At 46.6% G+C, this 22,153-nt stretch overlaps 1 protein-coding gene across 1 annotated transcript in view; it reads right to left on the bottom strand.

The window, feature by feature from the left end:
- Window positions 1-22,153, bottom strand: part of C6H10orf90 (chromosome 6 C10orf90 homolog) — a 112,165-nt gene that overhangs the window by 54,422 nt on the left and 35,590 nt on the right. The window contains exons 2-4 of the mRNA XM_083145624.1: window positions 17,008-17,078; window positions 9,565-10,501; window positions 4,763-4,966 (exon numbers count right to left, since the gene is read on the bottom strand). Coding sequence (XP_083001750.1) covers window positions 4,763-4,966; window positions 9,565-10,501; window positions 17,008-17,078 — 1,212 coding nt within the window. The remainder of the gene's footprint in view (window positions 1-4,762; window positions 4,967-9,564; window positions 10,502-17,007; window positions 17,079-22,153) is intronic.

Genomic DNA, 22,153 nt, shown 5'->3' with positions numbered 1-22,153 from the left:
AATACAGTGGAACCCCCCCACAAGTGACCCCATTTTGCAAACTACACCCCTCAGGGAATTCATCTAGGGGTATAGTGTACATTTCATACCCCCAGGGGTTTCACCAATTTTGATACAACTGGGCTGTGCAAATGAAAAATTACATTTTTTAACACAAAAATGCAGTTCTGGCTCAAAATTTTTCATTTTCACAAGGAATGAAGGAGACAAAGCCCCCCAAAATCTGTGCCCCAATTTCTCCCGAGTACGGCAATGCCTCATGTGTGACCAAAAAGTGGCAGGACTCAGAAGGGAAGGAGTGATATTTGGATTTTGCAGCACAAATTCTTGTGGAATGTTGGTGGGTGCTATGTCGCATTAGCAAGACCCCCCAAGCACCAATACAGTGGAACCCCCCCACAAGTGACCCCATTTTGCAAACTACACCCCTCAGGGAATTCATCTAGGGGTATAGTGTACATTTCATACCCCCAGGGGTTTCACCAATTTTGATACAACTGGGCAGTGAAAATGAAAAATTAAATTTTTTTACACAAAAATGCAGTTCTGGCTCAAAATTTTTCATTTTCAGAAGGTATGAAGGAGAAAAAGTACCCCAAAATCTGTGCCCCAATTTCTCCCGAGTACGGCCATGCCTCATGTGTGACCAAAAAGTGGCAGGACTCAGAAGGGAAGGAGTGATATTTGGATTTTGCAGCACAAATTCTGGTGGAATGTTGGTGGGTGCTATGTCGCATTAGCAAGACCCCCAAAGCACCAATACAGTGGAACCCCCCCACAAGTGACCCCATTTTGCAAACTACACCCCTCAGGGAATTCATCTAGGGGTATATTGTACATTTCAAACCCCCAGGGGTTTCACCAATTTTGATACAACTGGGCAGTGAAAATGAAAAATTACATTTTTTTACACAAAAATGCAGTTCTGGCTCAAAATTTTTCATTTTCAGGAGGTATGAAGGAGAAAAAGCACCCCAAAATCTGTGCCCCAATTTCTCCCGAGTACGGCAATGCCTCACATGTGACCAAAAAATACCAGTTGGGTGCATGGCAGGACTCAGAAGGGAAGGAGTGATTTTTGGATTTTGCGGCTCAGTTTCTGGTGGAATGAATGGTGGGTGCTATGTGGCATTAGCAAGACCCCCGAAGCACGGTGAAATTATGAACCTAATAATCCATAGATGTGTGGTATATTTTAAAACACTCTTTTATACATAGGCCGGGTTTGTCGGGGCAAGTGTCACACTGGAAAATAGTTTGCTTTCTTATTCCCTTTTTATAGCAAACTTTGCACCTTTTTTGTGTCCTGCCCTTTTTTCCAGTGGAGGGGATTTCATCAGGAAAATGCTGCCCTGGTACAATACGGGGGCCAGTACTAGAAGTACTGGGGCCCTCTGCCTGCTGGTTCCCAAATATTAGGCCCTTTATGACTTCCTCTTGAAAGTGCATAAATGTCCCCCTCTGGCCGGTAGAACGGAATAGCACGTAAGCGTTATACAGTGCCATCTGGATGATATACACGGCCAGCTTCTTGTACCAGATTTTTGTTTTCCGCAGGGCACTGTACGGCTTCAGTACCTGATCTGAAAGATCCACTCCGCCCATGTACCTATTGTAATCCAGGATACAATTAGGTTTTGAGGTGTGGGTACTGGTACCTCGTACAGGGACGGAGGTGGTACTGTCTCCGTGAATTGTTGTCAGTATAAGGACATCCCTCTTGTCCTTATATTTGACCAACAACATATTTTCGGTGCATATTCCCCTGCTTTCACCCCTTCTCATTACTTGGGCAATGTGCGTTTTTGGGAGGCCTCTTTGGTTCTTGCGCACAGTACCGCAAGCTGCTGTACCTCTTGAACCAAGGGCCTTAAACAGGGGGATGCTAGTGTAAAAGTTATCCACATAGAGGTGATAACCTTTATCCAGGAAGGGGTGCACTAAATCCCAGACAATTTTTCCACTAACACCTACGAGGGAGGGGGGGCATTCTATCGGTTCAATTCTTGAATCCTTCCCTTCATATACCCTAAACATGTGGGTGTACCCTGAGGTGCTTTCACACAGCTTATACATTTTTATGCCATACCTTGCCCTCTTACTGGGAAGGTACTGGCGGAATTTAACCCTTCCTTTAAAATGTATAAGGGACTCGTCAATACAAATAAATTTTTCAGGGATGTACATCTCTGCAAATTTGGCACTGAAATGATCAATGACCGGCCTGACTTTGAATAGCCGGTCAAAGGTGGGATCATCTCTGGGTGGGCACTGTGCATTATCGTTGTAATGCAAAAATTTAAGGATCATCTCAAAACGAGCCCGAGTCATGGCCATACGGTAAAATGGGGTGCTGTACAGAACATCTGTACTCCAATATTGCCTAATTTCTGGCTTTTTTACTATGCCCATGTAAATCACCAGACACCAAAACGTCATCATCTCTACTGCATCTACAGGGGTCCACCTAGCAAATGATGACGTGGGGTTTTGAGCAATAAACTGCTGGGCATATAAATTAGTTTGGTCCACCATTAAATTTATAAAATCATCAGAGAAAAATAATTTGAAAAAGTCAATTTCTCTGAGACCTGTGGAATCAAATTGGATTCCTGGCATGGCCAAAAATTTAGGAACCTGGGGCTCAAAATTGTCTGGTGGTGGGGTCCATACGAGATCAATTATTGGGGGGGGGGTCTCAGCTGCTCTACGGGGGCGTCTTTGAGGGGGTCCCTCATCACTAGAGGAGGAAGAGGAGCTTAAGATGAATCCTTCAAATTCCCCGCTTGCCTCACTGGCTGTGTCAGAGTCAGAGGCAAGCATGGCATATGCCTCCTCCGCTGAATACATTCTTCTGGATGACTGGGATGACATTTGGGATGACATTTGGGATGCCATTTTTATTTTTGTGTTTCTGGTAGTGAAATGTTTCAACACGTGTATAGTGTAGGGGGGGTACAAACTTTATTTCAACCAGGGGGGTATGTAGTGTGTAGTGTGTATGTAGTGCAGAAAAAAAAAATACTTTATACAGGAATTTGATCCCAATAATAAAAAAAAAAAATTGATGGGGTTAAAAAAAAAAAAAAATTGAAGGGGTTAAAAAAAAAAAAAAAAAAGGTCCTGCGCCAAAAATTGAGCACAGATGTTGGTCAGTAACGTCCGTCACTGAACAGCGCTCAAAGGCAACAGGAATTTGATCAAAAAAAAAAAAAATAGATCAACCCTGTGCCGAAAAAGCTGATCAGTGATGTACGTCACTGATCAGCGCACAGTGGCCACAGGACACCCACAAAATCACAGTGTGTGTAAAAAAAAAATTAAAAAAAGACCCCACAGCACCCTCAAAAAAAAAAAAAGGTGATCACTGATGCGACACTGATTACCAGTGAGGGGCAGCAGGTGCACAACCTTTGGTGCAACTGACAGTGCAACTGGCAGCAACTGACAGGTATATATAAAAAAAAAAACCTCTGCACCCCCAAAAAGTTGCTGATCACCTCAGATATAGTGATCAGCACAAAAGGCGGGGGCAGCAGACACAAAATATAGCACTCTCTATCACTCTCTATCACTCTCTGTCACTATCTCTCTCTATCTCTCTATCTCTCACTATCTATCACTCTATGACACTGCAGCAGCAGCACTGACAGGTATATATATTTAAGAAAAAACCTGCGCCCCCAAAAAGTTGCTGATCAGTTAATTTATACTGATCAGCACAAAAAGGGGGGGAAAGAATCAATTATATAAAAAATATATAGCACAATCTGTCACTATCTCTCTATCTCTCTCTATCTCTCTCTATCTCTCTATCTATAACTCTATCACACTGCAGCAGCACAAAATATAGCACTCTCTGACACTATCTCTCTCTATCTCTCTATCTCTCTCTATCTAACGCTATTACACTGCAGCAGCACAACACAGGAAGTCACAAGTAGTAACAGGATCCAGGAAGCATCCAGCACGCTACAAGCAGTGATCAGGTAAGTATTCTGCAAGGATCAGGTCAGTATATCACGGCAGCTAGGTACGGTGACCGCACTGCACGCAATTCCAGACCGGAATGGCGTCTGCAGTGCAGTCACCGTTAGTTTAAATCCCCCTCCATGGCTGTGATTGGTTCGTCGGTCCGACGAACCAATCACGGCCTTTGGGGGCGGGCGGGGTGAGGTGGGGTGACACCAGTGTCACCCTTACACCCCGTGGTGATTGGTGCTGTACTTTACAGCACCAATCACCTCCGATCCCTGTGTCACCGGCGAACGTTATTCGCCGGTCACACAGAAAACGCTGTAATTGGCTGTTCACACTGAACAGCCAATCACAGCGATCGCCGACGGGGGGGCGGCATCGCAGCCCCCCCTGGGCATGCAGGGACATGTCTGCTGTCAGGGACAGCAGACATGTTTAAACTGTCACCGCGTCTATAGACGCGGTGACAGTTTAAAGCCATGACGTACATTTACGCCATGTGTCGGGAAGTACTTCCCGACCATGACGTAAATGTACGTCAAATGTCAGGAAGGGGTTAAACCAGTAAAAATAATTGGCAAGGATGCATTCCAAACAATCACTCAAAATACAATAGGGCAGTATTAACCCCGATTAAGGCCCTGTTGGCTGTATACAAATAGAAGCCTACAAATCCTCCTGTACAGCTTAGTGAGCCATTTTTAGGTTGTGACCCATATTTTATGGACCTTGCCGATACTGAACAGCGTTTGCGGTAATAGCTGGATGCGAGCGGGCAGCTCACCTTGCGGATGGATGATTTCTGTATGCAAATTCTGCTTATTCCTTTCCTGGATTGGGATTTGCTTTCCAAATATGAAGTTAAAGGTGGTTTTGTTTGACCTTTCTGCTCCAGGGTCACCAACGCTCAGAGGCAAGGAATATTTCTGTACGTAAATCTCACCGGCAGACAGAGAGTCCTTGTTCAGCGTTTGCGGTAAATCGAAGGCTGCAGATATAAAAGTTTACAGTTAATCTTAGTGAGACTATAAAAAAAATAGTGTTTAAGAAAAGCGATGCATTTGAGACCTGGCTTAATAGTACACTTGGGGAAGACGGTGTTGAGTTGGCAAATACTGTACAGTGGGATTTCTCTTTTTTCTCAATTAGATCGTGCCAATAAGTGAAAGTGGAACAACTGTTTAAACCACAGGCGTAGAAGACATCAGGAGTGAATTGTTGGATTTCTTTATTCATTATTCATTCTCATTTTATACAATTACAGTTTGTAGCACTGCATGGATTAAACGACGGTATGGTCTGCATGTCAGAACACAAAACAACGTGAGCCTTATGTATCAACGCAAAATCTTGTTGGGAAGAGACAGATTCATACTTGCCGACTTTTTTGTTTCTCCTCTCCGCGAGAAGCCCTGAGCGGGGCCAGGGCCTGACATTATTAAGAACCGCCCCCATCCTTAGAAATGTTGCGATTTGCGGGTGTACGTGGAGGGTGCAGGGATAAAATGACATTGTTGTAATCTATTCAGGCTCGCCCCCTCATTGAACACCCGCGAGTGCCGGTATTTAACCAGAAGCATAGGAGGATGCCCTGGAATGGGGGGGGGGGGGGGGGGGGAGTGCGAGTACTAATTACCCGGACCCCCCCTTCCCCCTCCGTCCCTCCCTGTGCTGACAGCAGGATCAGCATGAGCGTCTCACTAACAGCGTGTAGAGGTGTGTTCTACTGCTGAGGGGTGGAGGACAATAACACACCCCCTTCAACTTTAGAGTGTTTTTTCACCAACCTCTGAACATTTTGGTGGTGTGGCCTAATCGTTGGAGGTGGACACACCTCCAAAATTTTACCGGGGCCCAGCATACCTCTCAGCAGCCCTGGCTGCACTCACTGCACCTGCTGCACAGCATGTACCTCCCTTTCCCCAGGGCCAGCACCACCACTAGGCAGCTTTAGGAATTTGCCTGGGGGCACGGGCCACTGGAGGGTGGTACTTGGTAGCAGCAGGTCCCCCTGCCATGGAGCCAGGTGAGTGCCGGCTGCATCCCCTACCTCGCTGTAGAGCGGGTGAACGGTGTCCCACTAGCGGCATCCGCATCACCTCCTCTCCCTGAACTTGGCAGGCGCATTGTCGCATCACTCCCCCCCCCCTGGTGAGTGCGTGTGAGGGGCAGCCGCATCCGCCTCGCGGTAGAGCGTGTGAGCGGTGGGGCCAGTGTGGTGTCCCCCCAGTGGTGGGCACATCCCCCGGACTTGGTGGCGACGGCCGCATCACATAACCCCACCCCCCCCAACTCGGTGGCAGCCGCATAACCACCCCCCTCCCCGATCTTGGCAGCTGCATCACTCCCCCCCTGCTGAGCGGGTGTGTGCGGCGGGGCGCCTGGGGTGCTGCGGTGCCTCTCAACGGCCCTGCCTTACCCCCATCCACTTTCACTCCCTTTATCCTACCTCTCATTATAGTAAAATTGGCCGAAAAGTGTCCACGTGTGAGCAGCTGCTGCACCCTCCTCTTCCCTCCCCTAAAACGAAAACCTTTAATGAACACTAATATTTGGCAGCATTGAGAGGATCACAGATATTGGGGAACACCTCCCGATAAGTTATAGAAATTGGGACATCAGGACAGTCACCTTAAATAGGTCAGAACAGTTGGGAAGTATGCCTTAGAGCAGAGGTGGTCCAACCGGTCATCAAGATCTAATAACAGTCCATGTGTCTCAGGCAACCTGCAGATCTATAGTAGGAATGAATGCCGCAGGTTTGAAAATGTGACAGTTAGTAATGACTACAGCTGTGCACCAACTAGGTGGTCTGGAGAATGTGTCAGTTAGTAATGACTACAGCTGTGCACTAGCTAGGTGACCTGGAAAATGTGACAGATAGTAATGACTACAGCTGTGTACCAGCTAGGTGATTTGGAAAACGTGGACCGTTGGTAAATCTCAAGTACCGGTTTGGCCACCCCTGCTGTAGAGTATCCTCCAGGTATCCCATCCTAATCACTGCAGGGGTCCTTAAAGAATTTTCAGACCTAAACAGCATGGTCCAAGTTGGAGATCATGCAGCAATCAGAGCCATGTGTTGACCCCACCTTCTGTTTCCCATCATTGCAATGTCTCTTGCCACTGGCTCAATGGGACTCCTTTAACCATTAACAGCTGTAGAAGGGGTTCAAATTTACTTCTTTGTGTTCCACAGGAGCTAGGGATGGGTACTGTATACTATAAACCGCAAGAGGACTAAGCCAGAGAACTGAATCGTGAGCATATACAGTAAATCCAACACAACACGGTGTTCCACAGGCCAGTAAGTGGAGGCCAGAAGCTGTGATTCTATTGGCACCTGTGTCATTACTCATAAATAATGCTAAAATGTTAAGTGATGCTGGACCCGGGAAAAAGGATGTTTAACAACGTCTGGAGGTAAATGAATGTCCGTGTCACTTGTAAGCTATTGCCTATTGCTAACGGATGAGTACAGAATTGTGATCTCAACATCTGCAGAATATTAGGTTTTTGTTTAATTATTAGGTTTCATATTCCTAAAATAATTGTATCAAGTGTGTATAAATATAACATAATCACAAATATAATATGTATATCATAGCAGAGGTTCCCAAACTGCTTTAATGCACTGCTCCTGGAGCATCAGCATTTTTAAACAGCACCCTTGGGCCAGATGTTTCTTATTGAAAAATTAGCAGAAAGGAATAATAATAATATTAATAATAATAATTATTATTATTACTAAATCAATTATATTGTGCATACCTGTCATCCGTACCTTCAATTATGTTATGATGGACAGAGCTGTGCTCGTCCACATATTTATATTTGGAAGCCACCAGCTGGTTCTGCATAAAACCTTTCTAATGTCCCAATTTTTGCGGTGGCTAGGGGGAGGGGCAGTTAAGAGTACCCCTGTTACTTGCTGCTCATACACACAGAGAGAGCTGATGTAGGCATGGTCAGCAGCTCACAGAACCAGGGCTGCCGAGGGGGGGGTACTAATTACCTGGGCCCAGGCTTGCTAGAGGGGCCCAGCGGGACCGTGGTCCAACCCCCCACCCCCTTCCCCCTCTGTCCCTCCCGGGCAGCAGCAGCACACACCTACAGCATGTGCTGTGCTGACAGCAGGCTCAGCATGAGCATCTCACTGTCAGCACATGCTGTAGGTGTGTGCTGCTGCTGCTGCTGAGGGGGGGTGGGGGGGGGGGATAACACCCCTCCTCGACTTTAGAGTATTTTTTCACCCCCTAAACATTTTGGGGGTGTAACATAGACGCGGTAGATGGCCACGCCTCCTGCGATTAGGCCACACCCCAAAATGTTACCGGGACCCGGCATACCTCTTGGCTGCCCTGCACAGAACACTAGCCATGCCCACATAGCACGGCAAAATGAGGGCGTGGCTTGCTATCGGCATTGCTATGCAGCCACGCCCCCTTTGCCGAGGCCACACCGCCTTTTCAGGAGCACACGGTAATCTCTGTGCAGGAGTCCCGCATTCATATCTGTGCAAGTTTTGAGGTATGATGCCTGCTATGTTGACCATAAATAATTTGATTTAGTGCTGGGCCACCAACCTGTGACCCCCCTTTAAGTGTTGAGGAACTATGATTACATTATTATTTATTTTTTATTAAAGACTTTAAATTAAGCTTATTTGTAACAGTGGCCCTTATTCGAGTTCACTCTTTCAGACAAAATCCTTCTTAGATGGACAAAACCATGTGCACTGCAGGGGGGCAGATGTAACTTGTGCAGATCTAATTAGATTTGGGTGGGGTTTTACTTCAAAGTGAGATCTATATTGCAGTGTAAAAATAAAGAATCCAGTATTTACCCTGCAAAGAATCACCAAAAAATCACCAAATCTATTTCTATCTGTACATGTTACATCTGCCCCCCTGCAGTGCATATGGTTTTGTCCATCTAAGAAGGATTTTGTCAGAAAGAGTGAACTCGAATAAGGCCCAGTGTTTAGAAGCCTGACCAGTTAAAGAAAAGACTGAGGGACCAATTCAGACCTTCTTGCTAGGCTGCCTGGCGCCCCCTCCCACCACCCAAATCACCTCACTACAATGAGTGGATGTTTACGCTTGCACATCTGCTCGCAAGCACCGATACAGCAAAAATTCCTTTTTTTCTGTGCACACAGCCGAAAATAAACCCAGGACTTACTTTTCGGCTGCACCTTTTTCTCTGAATTGGGGGCGGGTGCTGGCGTCATGCGACATCATCCGCCGGCCCTGAGCAGGCAGGGGCCCGCCTATGTTCACAGGTATCCACCCAGCGTTTCCATGGGCCCGACCATCATTTTTGTGGGCACGTCCATGAAATGATGGCCGGACACCAGTGGCTGCCCTCTGCTTGTCACTCATTTTGCAAACGAACCGGCGAGTGTATAACTCACTGAAGGTGTTCGCTCCTGGAGCGTGCGCATGCGAACACCCCCGCCATCGGAGATAGTGCTGAATTCTGACCTTTACGGACTGGTCTAAATCGGGCCCCATTATCTAGGTCCACTTTATCGCTCTCCAATGCTTAGTACATACTGTAGACCGCAAAGTCACTGATCCTCACCTTTCACATTAAGGCAGTGGGAGACATCTTGGCAAGGCCCATGTTGGCATCTTTGTTCCTGTGCTTCCTGAATTCCTTGTTTGGCTTTATCATCTGTATATTGAAGTTTAAATGAGGGGTTTAAGGTTAGACATCCAGCTGGTCTACACTTTATATGTCCCTCTGGTTTATCCTGGCAGGAAACAAGTGCCGGCAACACCGTAGGCTTCCTGCTACAAGTATTGGCTGCCTTCTCCGAAGGACCCTTAATTTTGAAGGATGTTGTTGACTTATAAATTCTTTGGTTGGCTGCATGGCATTGACCGAGAGGTAGGTAAAGGAACCTATCTAAATAATAAATAGTTCGGGGGAAAGTCTGATTCCTTTTTATGCGGAAAACAGAGCTAAACCATTTGGGATTCTTGTTGTTGAGGCTTTCCTTTAATCCTTCTTTATCGGCCTCAATGTCTGAAATGATGCCAGGCTGACGCGGCGGTTCTTGAGATTGAAGGAATCCAGAAGGCTTGAAACTCTGGCTATCATAATCTCCGCTATCTAAATATCTACATTGCTGATCGTGTTCATCTGAGGAAACATGAGCCTTCATTAATAAGTCATTACTTCTGCACGGAGAAGAAGCTGGGTCACTGCTAATTTCCTTTGGAGCGTTGCTTAAAGATGCAATATATCTTCTGGCTGTAACGGTAATAGAGGAAAATCCTTTCCCCGTATCCAGGCTGAGTTTTTCCCTGGCAGGGTTGACGTTTGCTCTACGTGTAGCTTTATCCAAGGGTGTTTGAATCTCTAATTTGATAGGAAGCGGTGTGAATGTTCTGTTAATGCTGAGTGAATTGTGATTAACCGGAGATTGCCGTGTACTGGAAGCTTTAGGTTCAGTGATCACAGAAAGCGAGGGATGATACCACCTATTGTCTTCAGATGCAGACTCATCAATCATCTGTGAAATGAGGACGGATAAAGTCAGTTCAGAAGTGCGCAATACAAGACATTTCTAAAGGGGGGAAAAGAACTCAAGTTATTCACATTTTATGTTGTATAGCATATACTGCGCCAGATTTAGGACTGATCGTGAATTTGCAGCGGCCTGCGGACAGGTAGATGTGGCCCCGCTATAATGAAATCCCGCCTTGCGAATAAATGTGCTCGCTGCGCCAATGGATGTGTACAGGTAGCGAAGGCTTTGCAGATGAGCGGATACAGTTAGCGTTAACCCTAGGTTTTTGTGTAAGGGCAGGGAGCTGACCACCGGGCAGGGTGCTGACCACCGGGCAAGGGCACTTTCTTCAATCGGGAGGGCACATTTTATATTAGAAAGAAAAATAAAAACATTTATAAAAAGATTTGCACACTGCACTAGGATTACACCCATTGAACATTGTCATACTCTGCTATGCCCATTACATATTCTGTCATAATGCCTCTTACACATTATGGCACACACTGTAATACCTCTTACACGTTATGGCACACACAGTAATGCCTCCTACACATTATACCACACACCGTAATACCCATTACACATGATGGCACACATCAAAAGTTCTCAGCGGTATGTTAGTGGGATGGGGGGGGGGGCAGCATAAGGGCGCACAGTGCCACACACAAAACGGACAGGGTGCATTTTGAGATTTTAAAAATGGGCAGGGTGCAGCCCCCTGCAAAAGAAGCTTAGAGGGAACATTATACAGTATGTAAAAATCCGTTAGTTAAACATTCACCATTGAATGATTTTTCCACTAGTCACCACTAGTCATCGCAGGCTCAAAGTAGCCAGGGACTTGCTCAGCGCCTGCGATGACATCAGCTTGATCAAGGTTGGTGTTAGAGTCACATACTCTAACCTAAAACGCTTAGGGACTAGGTTTTCTTAGCTACGCCTGATGTTTTTTCTGTCACTCCCACTAAAAGTCCGGTTACCAGGGCCGGATTAAGCCTTGGGGGTGCCCGGGGTACTTCAGATAGGGGGCCCCAGTGGAAGGTGGTGTAATGGTTGTGGTGGGTTATATTAGATGATGCGGTACTTGTTTCCTAGCACGGCGACCGTCGGGTCCCAACTTAAGGTATGCGATGGGACCCGACCGACCCGATTTTCGGGCTTTAAACACGTTTTTAACGCACTTTGAAAATCGGTCGCATCGCATGCCATTATAATGACCGACGCGACCGATGCGATTTTTACATTGGAACCAATGTAAAAAGGGTCCCTGAGACCCGATTTTACATTGGACCCAATGTTAAATGCCCCCCAGACCCGATTTTTTATTGTAAACCCACCCTGATGGTTAATTATGTCAAATGCCCCCCCATTGTTAACGCCACGCCACGATCAACGCCAACCCGAAGCGTGGCGAGCACAGCGGTACGCATCCTCCGACCTTTTTATACCCCCACTATCCAGGTCGGCGTGGAGTTGATTTCATATAGTGTGGCGAGCGCAGCGAGCCACCAAGCCCGAAGTGTTGCGAGCGCAGCGAGCCCCACGAGGGGACGCTCGTTGGCTTGGGGCATAGTGGGGGTATGAAAAGGTCGGAGGACGTGTACCGCCGCCCCTCGCGGGCTCGCTGCGCTCACCACGCTTCGGGTTGACGTTGATCGTGGCATTAACCATGTGGGGGCATACAATGAAAAATGGGGTCTGGGGGGCATTTAACATTGGGGCCAATGTAAAATCGGGTCTCAGGGACCATTTAACAGTTGTTCCAATGTAAAAATCGGGTCGGTCGGGTCGATCGCATTGCATGCGATTTGGTTGCATGCGATGCGATGCGATCGACCTGATTTTTGTGACCCGATTTCATACAATTAAAATCAGTGGTGCCGTGCTAGGAAACAAGTACCGATTCTGCATATCTCCCATCATGACCCATTCCAGTTCCAGCACATGAAACCTGCACCTCTGCTTGAATCCTGACAACCTGGTCCTGCTGCTGCATAAGAGGGACAGCTAATGATGTCAGTGCACTCCAACCAGGGGGGCCCGGGCAAAGGGGGGACTGAGGTACAGTATGCTCTGTGTCTCCCACTTAATCTGGCTATGCCGGTTTCCACCCCTAGATTCTGGCTTCCTATCAATCATCTTGTAAATTCGTACAGCAGCGATCAGGTCTGAATCAGGCCTAATGTATTGGCGTTTTTTTTTTTTTCCCATTTGGAAAGATGGCGGATGAAATTTAATTTTGTGATTTGAACATACACAAGGCCGGGTAACAACTCCAAAACCGAAAAACCTTTAAATGTTCAGTTCAAACCTAAAAAGTTGGGACATTTTCGAACCATAGACTTTCAAAAATGTTAGCATTAGCCCTATGTTTTTATTTTTTATAATGAATGTGTCACAATATACACAAAAAAACTCCTGAATAATCAGTTTGTCGTGGTTTGGATAATCCAGGACCTACTAAACCCACAGCAGCCCAATGTGTCTGATGGTTGCGTATTACTCCCATCACCTGTGCATCCTTCAGCATTATGAGGGCCAACGTTACTTCCTTACATCCGTTACAAATGGCAGCGCCCCTCACAGCGACTGTTCTTTTTTTGGGTGCAATAGTTAATGAAGCTTCAATGAATGGACTCGGTTGTATTTGTATTAATTTCTACTAAAAGAACAGTCGCTGTGAGCGACGCTGGCAGTTTTAACGAATATTAAATCAAAGGGTTAAATCTCTTTCTCCAGTCTCTATAAGGGCGAACCATAGTCAGATGTAACATTTGTATGTGTTGTGTACATTGGCGTACACTTTTTCTTTTTACTGCGTTCTACGGTACATCCAATTTGTATTAAATGTTATTTTCCACTGACTGGGTTACATTCATAAAGGACACATTTTTATTTTGTCAGGAGAATTTTATACGAGGGTTGCCTATTTTTAAAGTCTCCTCTTCCGGAGAACCCCAGAGAGGAGACTGTCAGCAGCACTTCTGTGGGCACGGCCTGATATAGACGTCATAAAGCCCCACCCACAGCAAGGCAAATCCTGCAATTTGCGAGCCTACGAGGAGGGGTGGGGCTAAAAGGACACAATTTGAATATTTAGCCACTCCCCAAAAGCCTCAAATCTTATTGTGGTAATTTTAACGCCGCCACCGGCGTGATGTGGGGTCTGGTGGTATCCAGGAGGGTTGCCCACCTTTTTGAGGGGGCAGGAGGAAGACTTGATTTTCGGGAGCCTCCCGGGTATTCCGGTAGGGTAGGCAAACCTGTTTTCAACACACCAGAATTATTCATTATTGTATATGTGTCTTATTGATAGTTTTCCCATACAGTAGGTACACTATAAATTAACCTACCTTGTCGTTCACTGGCCATTCCTTCCTCACTGACACATTCATCTGATACAGCACTAAGCTTCAAAAAGTGATAAAATGGAGAGTGATAAACAACCAACCAATTCCTGTCTGGCATTTTTCATACATAGTCTGTGACATGGCAGTTAGGAGCTAATTGGTTGGTTGTTAATCACTCTCCATTTTATCACTTATTGAAGCTTAGTGCATCTGGCCCACAGTACCTCCCTACATGGATGGATCCATGCCTAGCTAGCACAGTCGCCACAATACATTGCTCTATACACCCATGTAAATAGGGGAGGAGCATCAGTCTGCAGCTTTGGAGATGCAGGGTGAGGGGTGTGTATTTAGAGGGTGAGGCCTGAGATTAGCACAGGAAGTGCTCAGCATTAATGCTAGAGGCAGGAAATGGAGGCACTCAGCAGGGGAAGTAGTATAGCCTTAAACAGTTTATGAGTGGCTGCAACAATTTTTTAATGACAAAGGATTCACCAGCACAACCAGTGAGCACAGTATGTAATCCTCCAGCTTCCTGCTGTGCGACACTGACAGCCATCTACTGTATATAGGAATATACAGCACTTTTTATTTCTATCTTTTTTTTTGCAGTGGCGGGGCGGGAGGGGGGGAGGGGGGTATTGTACCATTCACTGAAGGTTGACCGCACCTAACACTCCCTACCACCGCCCTCCTACATTTTGACTGCCTGTAAATGGGTGCCGGACGGCTCCCCGACGGTCGGGATTCCGACAGTCATTCCTCCAACGTCGGAATCCCGACTGCTCCCTTTTGGGGGTCAACGACCCCCATAGAGGGAGAATAAAATATTGTTGTATGACTGTCTCCTTTGTAAAGCGCTGCGCTATATAAGAAACTGTTAATAAATAAATAATAATAATAATTAATAATATGGGGGCATACGTGTGGTATCTGGTCTCCACAATCAAAGATAGGCAACTATGGATAAAGTACCAGACAACCAGCTCCTGTCATTTTTCAAAGACAGTCTGTAACATGGCAGTCAGGAGCTGACTGGCTGTTATTTTTATATATGTCTAAACTTTAGCACTCTCTCTTTTTACATTTCCCACTTAAGGGGGGGGTGGGGGTATTCAATGTTTCCCATTATTTCTGATTTTAGGAAATAATGGGATTCAACTATTCAATCCCGGCCATTTTTGCCAGGGAAATGGACGGGATTCGTATCCACAGATCCAACTTTTTGAAAAGCGGCGTCTGTAAGTGATGCTGCAAATACTCATCTGTGGCGGGCACCCGTCTATATCCTTGTGACATCTGTTACAGGAGTGTGTGCGATCTGGAGGTGTAACATTTTCTGGAGTGGGGAGGGGCTCCGGTGTGGAGGGGTGGAGCTATTTGGGGAAGGGGGGGGCATGCGTTTGGCGGGTGGTGTTAGCCTGCTGTCTGGGCTCCGACCATACACCCAGCCCAACAAGCAGGCATGAATTGGCCCCAATGGTGATGTTTCCAAATGCTAAGATTTTAAGGATAATGGGCCTTTCTGTGAGTACAGACACAGTTACAGTAATTTCATTATATTTCTTTTGTTTACAGGGCCCATGAGCACACAGTAATGATCGCTGTAAGCATTAATTAATAAAATATAAACTGATGTCCATGTTTAGGTAAATATTTCTGCCCAGTGTGATTAATGCTTGCACCACTATGCCTGACATGTGATGCAAACTACTAATAAAATTACATTTTCTGAATTCAATTACATTTAAAGTCCAAACAATGGTGCTATTAATTTTGAGAAGACTTATAAGCTCTGTAAATATTCTTACATTTTATAAGCAAGCTTAACAATGCTAATTACTTTGCCAGTAAATACTGTGGAGTTCTATGGTTAAACTCTGCCACACTGTCCCACACGTGCAAAATCTGCTTTTCGTTTTATTAAACTGTTGTAAGTCAAGTTTATCTGTTAGTTACAGCTATGATAGCTCATAAGACTACCGGGAGTACAAGCAACAGGTCCGAATTAAGGGAGGGGTGACAAAGGGCTATCTCACACGCTCTGGCTCCTGCAGGGCGGCGAAAACCCAGCACGGCCAAGAAGCCGTGCCGCACACAGCAGTTTACAATGGTAGGGATGGCCACAGCCCGGCAGCCGTCCCTTCCAGAGGCGGGCCCTGGCTGCAACCAGGCGGTCGGGCCGTGGCCATCCCGTGTGAATGGACACAATAGTGTCCATTAACAACTAATGAGTGCGGCACGGCTTTTGGCCGTGCAGGGTTTCGCCGCCCGGCAGGAGCCGGAGCGTGTGAAATAGCCCAAAGGCGGTCATCCCTGTGCTGGGAATGAATTTCTGCGCATTTGCAGATGCATGGTGCACGTGGCCACGACAAACAGGGTGTTCGTCTGGCGCATGCACCCAACACTGCGGGCAGGGGGTGTGGAGCGGCGATGGGTAGTCGCGCCCTTCGGAACACTCAATGTTTCATGGGCGTTGCCATGAAAACGAAGGGCGTTCCCATGGAAATCACCCTGTGACGAGGGTACCGGGGGCGAGCAGCTGACATCACCGGATATCAGTTGCCCGCCTTCTTCCTCTCCTGAGAGTCACTTAGATTCGTGTGCACCCTCCACATCATCCTATGCAGGCTTCAGCCAAATACACCTGGAAAATGGCGTACTGCTGAATTCGTAGTCGAATTCAGCAGTACGAATGATTGCAATATAGCCGATCAGATACAACTATATGACCATTTATGGGCGAGTTCTATTGATGGTGGATTGAGCTGAAGTTGCTGTTCGTAAAAACGTCAATCCAGACAAATTCGGCTGATTGTAAATTAGCCCGATCCCAACCATATTTAACATTGAATGGGTTTGAATGGGTGCATTCGTACCCATTTGTTCTTAGTAAATATCCCCTAGTATATCCCCCCCGGGCATCCACATAACATATTTATGGTTCCTATATATATATATGTTTGGAATATAAAATATATTTATTGGACTTTGAGGGTGTCGTATGCATAGAACAGAATGAGCTAGCAAATATAAAATATTCAATAACATTAGAAGATCCCGCTAGGATATCAGTGTTGTACGAGGTAGAGAGACATGAGGTATTTGTCATTATTGCCATTGTGTTAGAGTGCAGTAGGGCAGCAGTTGTCTTACCTTTCTGTAATGCTCATTCTGGACGTCTTCATGTTCTCCATATGCAGAATGATCCTTGCAGTCTTTTAGACCTGTATAAATAAAACACTAGTGAAATGCACATACTAAGTAACAGAACATAAAGTAACATAACAGTCCTAATTACCCTCCAGTGCTGTTATTTGCAGAAGGGAAAGCTAAAAGCTGTTAGCAAAATATAAAAAATAACAGGTATGGGTCATAGCATCGATACTATGAAGGTTGACATATAGTAGAATGACCACTAAATGTCGGAATAGGTTGACACGGTCGGAAGGAACACGAGCATTAGGTTAACAATGGGGCGGTCAACAGTCAAAAGTTTGACATGGGTCTTTCTCGCTTTTGTCCTGAATTTTGATGTAAGTTGACATGGACACCCTATCAGTGTACCCTGTCCCCTCGCATGTGCAGTGCAAAGCAGCCTTGATCTCCGGATCCCCCAAAATCCCCCCCCCCCCCCCCCCACCGCTGGAGGGACGCAGGACAGTCTCCAATTAGCTGGACTGTCCAGCTGTAATCAGGACAGTTGGGAGGTATTAATACATGAAACCCTGACATTCACAAGGCCGACATCGGCATCCCAACGGTCTACCCCTAACACTAACCAACCCCTTCTGCAGCCCATCCATCCTTATGACAAAACCCTAGAATCTCCAGCTCAGGCTTTGCTCCACCCTTTTTGCTGCTTTCTGCCATTGCTGGTGGCAGGTGGGATGTCATCCTCCTAATGGGCCATCTTAATGAATAGGCTCACTGGGCAGATGCTCAGGAACGCTCTATTCCATAGGCCTCCGAGCAGGGACAGGTGGTGATCACACAGAGTGTCGAGGCAACATTCCCTACCTGTCTCCCAGCCTTTAGCCAGACAGTGAATGGCTATCAGCATGCTGATTGGTGGGTGGCTGGAGCTACTCCCAAATCAGAGTGCTGGCAGCCAGTCACTGTATGACAGTATGTAGACAGTGCATGACCAAAATGGTAAACTCCTTTGAAATGGTGCTGATGATTCAAAGTAAATGTATCTGTCTCTCATTTCTTTATTTCCCAAAAATGTAACAGTGTAATGTAGACTATGGAAAATGAGGGAGATTGCTAGACTAATGAGGGAGAGAGGGAGATTGCTGCTATGTCAGGGAGTCTCCTGCAGAATGCAGGAGGGGAGGTAACTATGATGTAACAGTGTAATGTGGGCTAGGTGATATGAGGGAGATTGCTAGACTAATGAGGGAGAGAGGGAGATTGCTGCTATGTCAGAGAGTCTCCTGCAGAATGCAGGAGGGGAGGTAACTATGATGTAACAGTGTAATGTAGGCTAGGTAAAATGAGGGAGATTGCTAGACTAATGAGGGAGAGAGGGAGATTGCTGCTATGTCAGGGAGTCCCCTGCAGAATGAAGGAGGGGAGGTAACTATGATGTAACAGTGTAATGTGGGCTAGGTGAAATGAGGGAGATTGCTAGACTAATGAGGGAGAGAGGGAGATTGCTGCTCAGAGAGTCTCCTGCAGAATGCAGGAGGGGAGGTAACTATGATGTAACAGTGTAATGTGGGCTAGGTGAAATGAGGGAGATTGCTAGACTAATGAGTGAGAGAGGGAGATTGCTGCTATGTCAGAGAGTCTCCTGCAGAATGCAGGAGTGGAGGTAACTAGGTGCAGATGCCATTGCCCTATCTCCACAGCAGGGACAGCACTGGACTGCACAGGAGATTTGCGTTAGCACAGGCGTGCTAGAGTCGACCAGGCAGGGAGACACAGCGCAACAGCAGCGCAGCAGCACTAAGCTCATTACCAAGGCAAAGCAGGAAGTGCTGTTGTGGCAGAATACTATAATAAATCTCCCCTGCGATGGAGAAATGCCACTAGCCTCATACAGTATCTAGCCAATATGCCGCTTATAGACTCGAAAGGGATTTCCACGATTTGTCATCACTATGGGGCCATGCCCCCCAGGCCCTCGTCTTTCTCAGTGTCAGAGAGCCTCCTAAAATGTGCCAATCCCCCAAAAATGGGACTGTCCCTTGGAAATCGGGACAGATGGGAGGCACTGTATGATAAAGGTGCTAGGTCCTGGTTATGGGTCATAGGTCGACTGGATGAAGATCGACATGCATTTGGTCGACCACTGAAGATCGACAGGGCTTAGGTCAACACCTGAGTTAGGTTGAAATGGCTATGGTCGACAGGGTAGAAAGGTCGAAACAAGCATTATGCCGGCAATGAGAAGAATGTCGACAGTCAAAAGGTCAGCATGTGGTTTTTTTGCATTTTTCTGTCCCAAATGTCGGCAGAGTTGACATGGACACTGGGGTCGCCGGCAACTAGAGGGTGGCACTTGGGATCAGGCCTCCTCCCGTGGAGCAACCCAGCAGCGGTCGAATCCCGCGGCCACGCCCCCCCCCCCCTCACCTGTGGAGCAAGAAAGTGGCGGGCGACTCCCCACCTGGGGCGATGCCTTGCACCGGCCCTGCTCATTAATTACACATCTACTCCATCCAACAGCTTCTACCAGATATTGCACATTTTTGCTCCGCCATGTAGTGCTATGCCTTGTGCTTAATCATATAAACCAGACCAACTGTGCAAACAAATGCTGCATCATGTTACAGGGGAAGAGAGAAATGCTGAACACTCATAAGTGAGCCTCACAGAATATCTTCTCACCATAGCAATGTATTCATCTGTTTTTTTAGATGGATGAAACTAAAAGCTTCAAAAAAGACTGAAAATATGTGATCCTAACGTAGATTGCAGAGCTCGGCACAATTGTATACGATCTGGCCTTCATATGAAAGAGGATATTACACTCTGAATAGAAGTAAAAATAAAACAAACTTTTAACGATGGCGTAGAAGCCTTGGAGAATGACAAAGAGGATAAAGTACCGGCCAATCAGCTCCAAGCTTCCATGTTACTGGCTGTGTTTGAAAATATGGGAGCTGACTGGCTGGCACTTTATCACTCTCCAATGTAGAATGTATCTACCCCTATAAGGGGAGATGTACAAACCTTCCAAAGAGAAAAACTGTAGAAGTTATCAGCTGTGGCTTGAGCAGCACCTGAGCTGCACCGTCGGCCAAGAAGTGCTGAGTTTCCCGGCAGCCAAATATGGATGAGCATGAAGCATTGCTCGTATGAAAGGGACATGTGAGGGTGTCTGATAGCATGCAAGGGACATGTGAGGATGCCTGATGGTATGTAAGGGACATGTGAGGATGCCTGATGGTATGTAAGGGACATGTGAGGATGCCTGATGGTATGTAAGGGACAAGTGAGGATGCCTGATGGTATGTAAGGGACATGTGAGGATGTCTGATGGTATGTTAGGGACATGTGAGGATGCCTGATGGTATGTAAGGGACATGTGAGGATATCTAATGGTATGTAAGGGACATGTGAGGATGCCTGATGGTACATAAGGGACATACTGTATGAGGATCCATGATGGTATGTAAGGTACATGTGAGGATGCCTGATGGTAGGTAAGGGACATGTGAGGATATCTAATGGTATGTAAGGGACATGTGAGGATGCCTGATGGTACGTAAGGGACATATGAGGATGCCTGATGGTATGTAAGGGACATGTGAGGATGCCTGATGGTATGTAAGGGATATGTGAGGATGCCTGATGGTATGTAAGAGACATGTGAGGATGCCTGATGGTAGGTAAGGGACATGGGAGGATGCCTGATGGTAGGTAAGGGACATGTGAGGATCCATGATGGTATGTAAGGGACATGGGAGGATGCCTGATGGTACGTAAGGGACATACTGTATGAGGATCCATGATGGTATGTAAGGGACATGTGAGGATGCCTGATGGTAAGGGACATACTGTATGAGGATCCATGATGGTATGTAAGGTACATGTGAGGATGCCTGATGGTAGGTAAGGGACATATGATGATGTCTGACGGTATGTAAGGGACATGTGAGGATGCCTGATGGTATGTAAGGGACATGTGAGGATCCATGATGGTATGTAAGGGACATGGGAGGATGCCTGATGGTATGTAAGGGACATGTGAGGATGCCTGATGGTATGTAAGGGACATGTGAGGATCCATGATGGTATGTAAGGGACATGTGAGGATCCCTGGTGGTATGTAAGGGACATGTGAGGATGCCTGATGGTATGTAAGGGACATGTGAGGATGTCTGACGGTATGTAAGGGACATGTGAGGATGCCTGATGGTAGGTAAGGGACATATGATGATGTCTGACGGTATGTAAGGGACATGTGAGGATGTCTGACGGTATGTAAGGGACATGTGAGGATGCCTGATGGTAGGTAAGGGACATGTGAGGATGCCTGATGGTAGGTAAGGGACATATGATGATGCCTGATGGTATGTAAGGGACATGTGAGGATGCCTGATGGTATGTAAGGGACATGTGAGGATCCCTGATGGTATGTAAGGGACATGTGAGGATCCATGATGGTATGTAAGGGACATGGGAGGATGCCTGATGGTATGTAAGGGACATGTGAGGATGCCTGATGGTATGTAAGGGACATGTGAGGATCCATGATGGTATGTAAGGGACATGTGAGGATCCATGATGGTAGGTAAGGGACATATGATGATCCCTGGTGGTATGTAAGGGACATGTGAGGATGCCTGATGGTATGTAAGGGACATGTGAGGATGTCTGACGGTATGTAAGGGACATGTGAGGATGCCTGATGGTAGGTAAGGGACATATGATGATGTCTGACGGTATGTAAGGGACATGTGAGGATGTCTGACGGTATGTAAGGGACATGTGAGGATGCCTGATGGTAGGTAAGGGACATATGATGATGCCTGATGGTATGTAAGGGACATGTGAGGATGTCTGACGGTATGTAAGGGACATGTGAGGATCCCTGACGGTATGTAAGGGACATGTGAGGATGCCTGATGGTAGGTAAGGGACATGTGAGGATGTCTGACGGTATGTAAGGGACATGTGAGGATCCCTGACGGTATGTAAGGGACATGTGAGGATGCCTGATGGTAGGTAAGGGACATGTGAGGATGTCTGACGGTAGGTAAGGGACATGTGAGGATCCCTGATGGTATGTAAGGGACATGTGAGGATGCCTGATGGTATGTAAGGGACATATGAGGATCCCTGGTGG

The sequence above is a fragment of the Crinia signifera genome, chromosome 6, assembly GCF_055691185.1.
Source record: "Crinia signifera chromosome 6, ASM5569118v1, whole genome shotgun sequence".
Lineage (NCBI taxonomy): Eukaryota > Metazoa > Chordata > Amphibia > Anura > Myobatrachidae > Crinia > Crinia signifera.
This window is presented reverse-complemented; position numbering and strand designations above follow the sequence as displayed.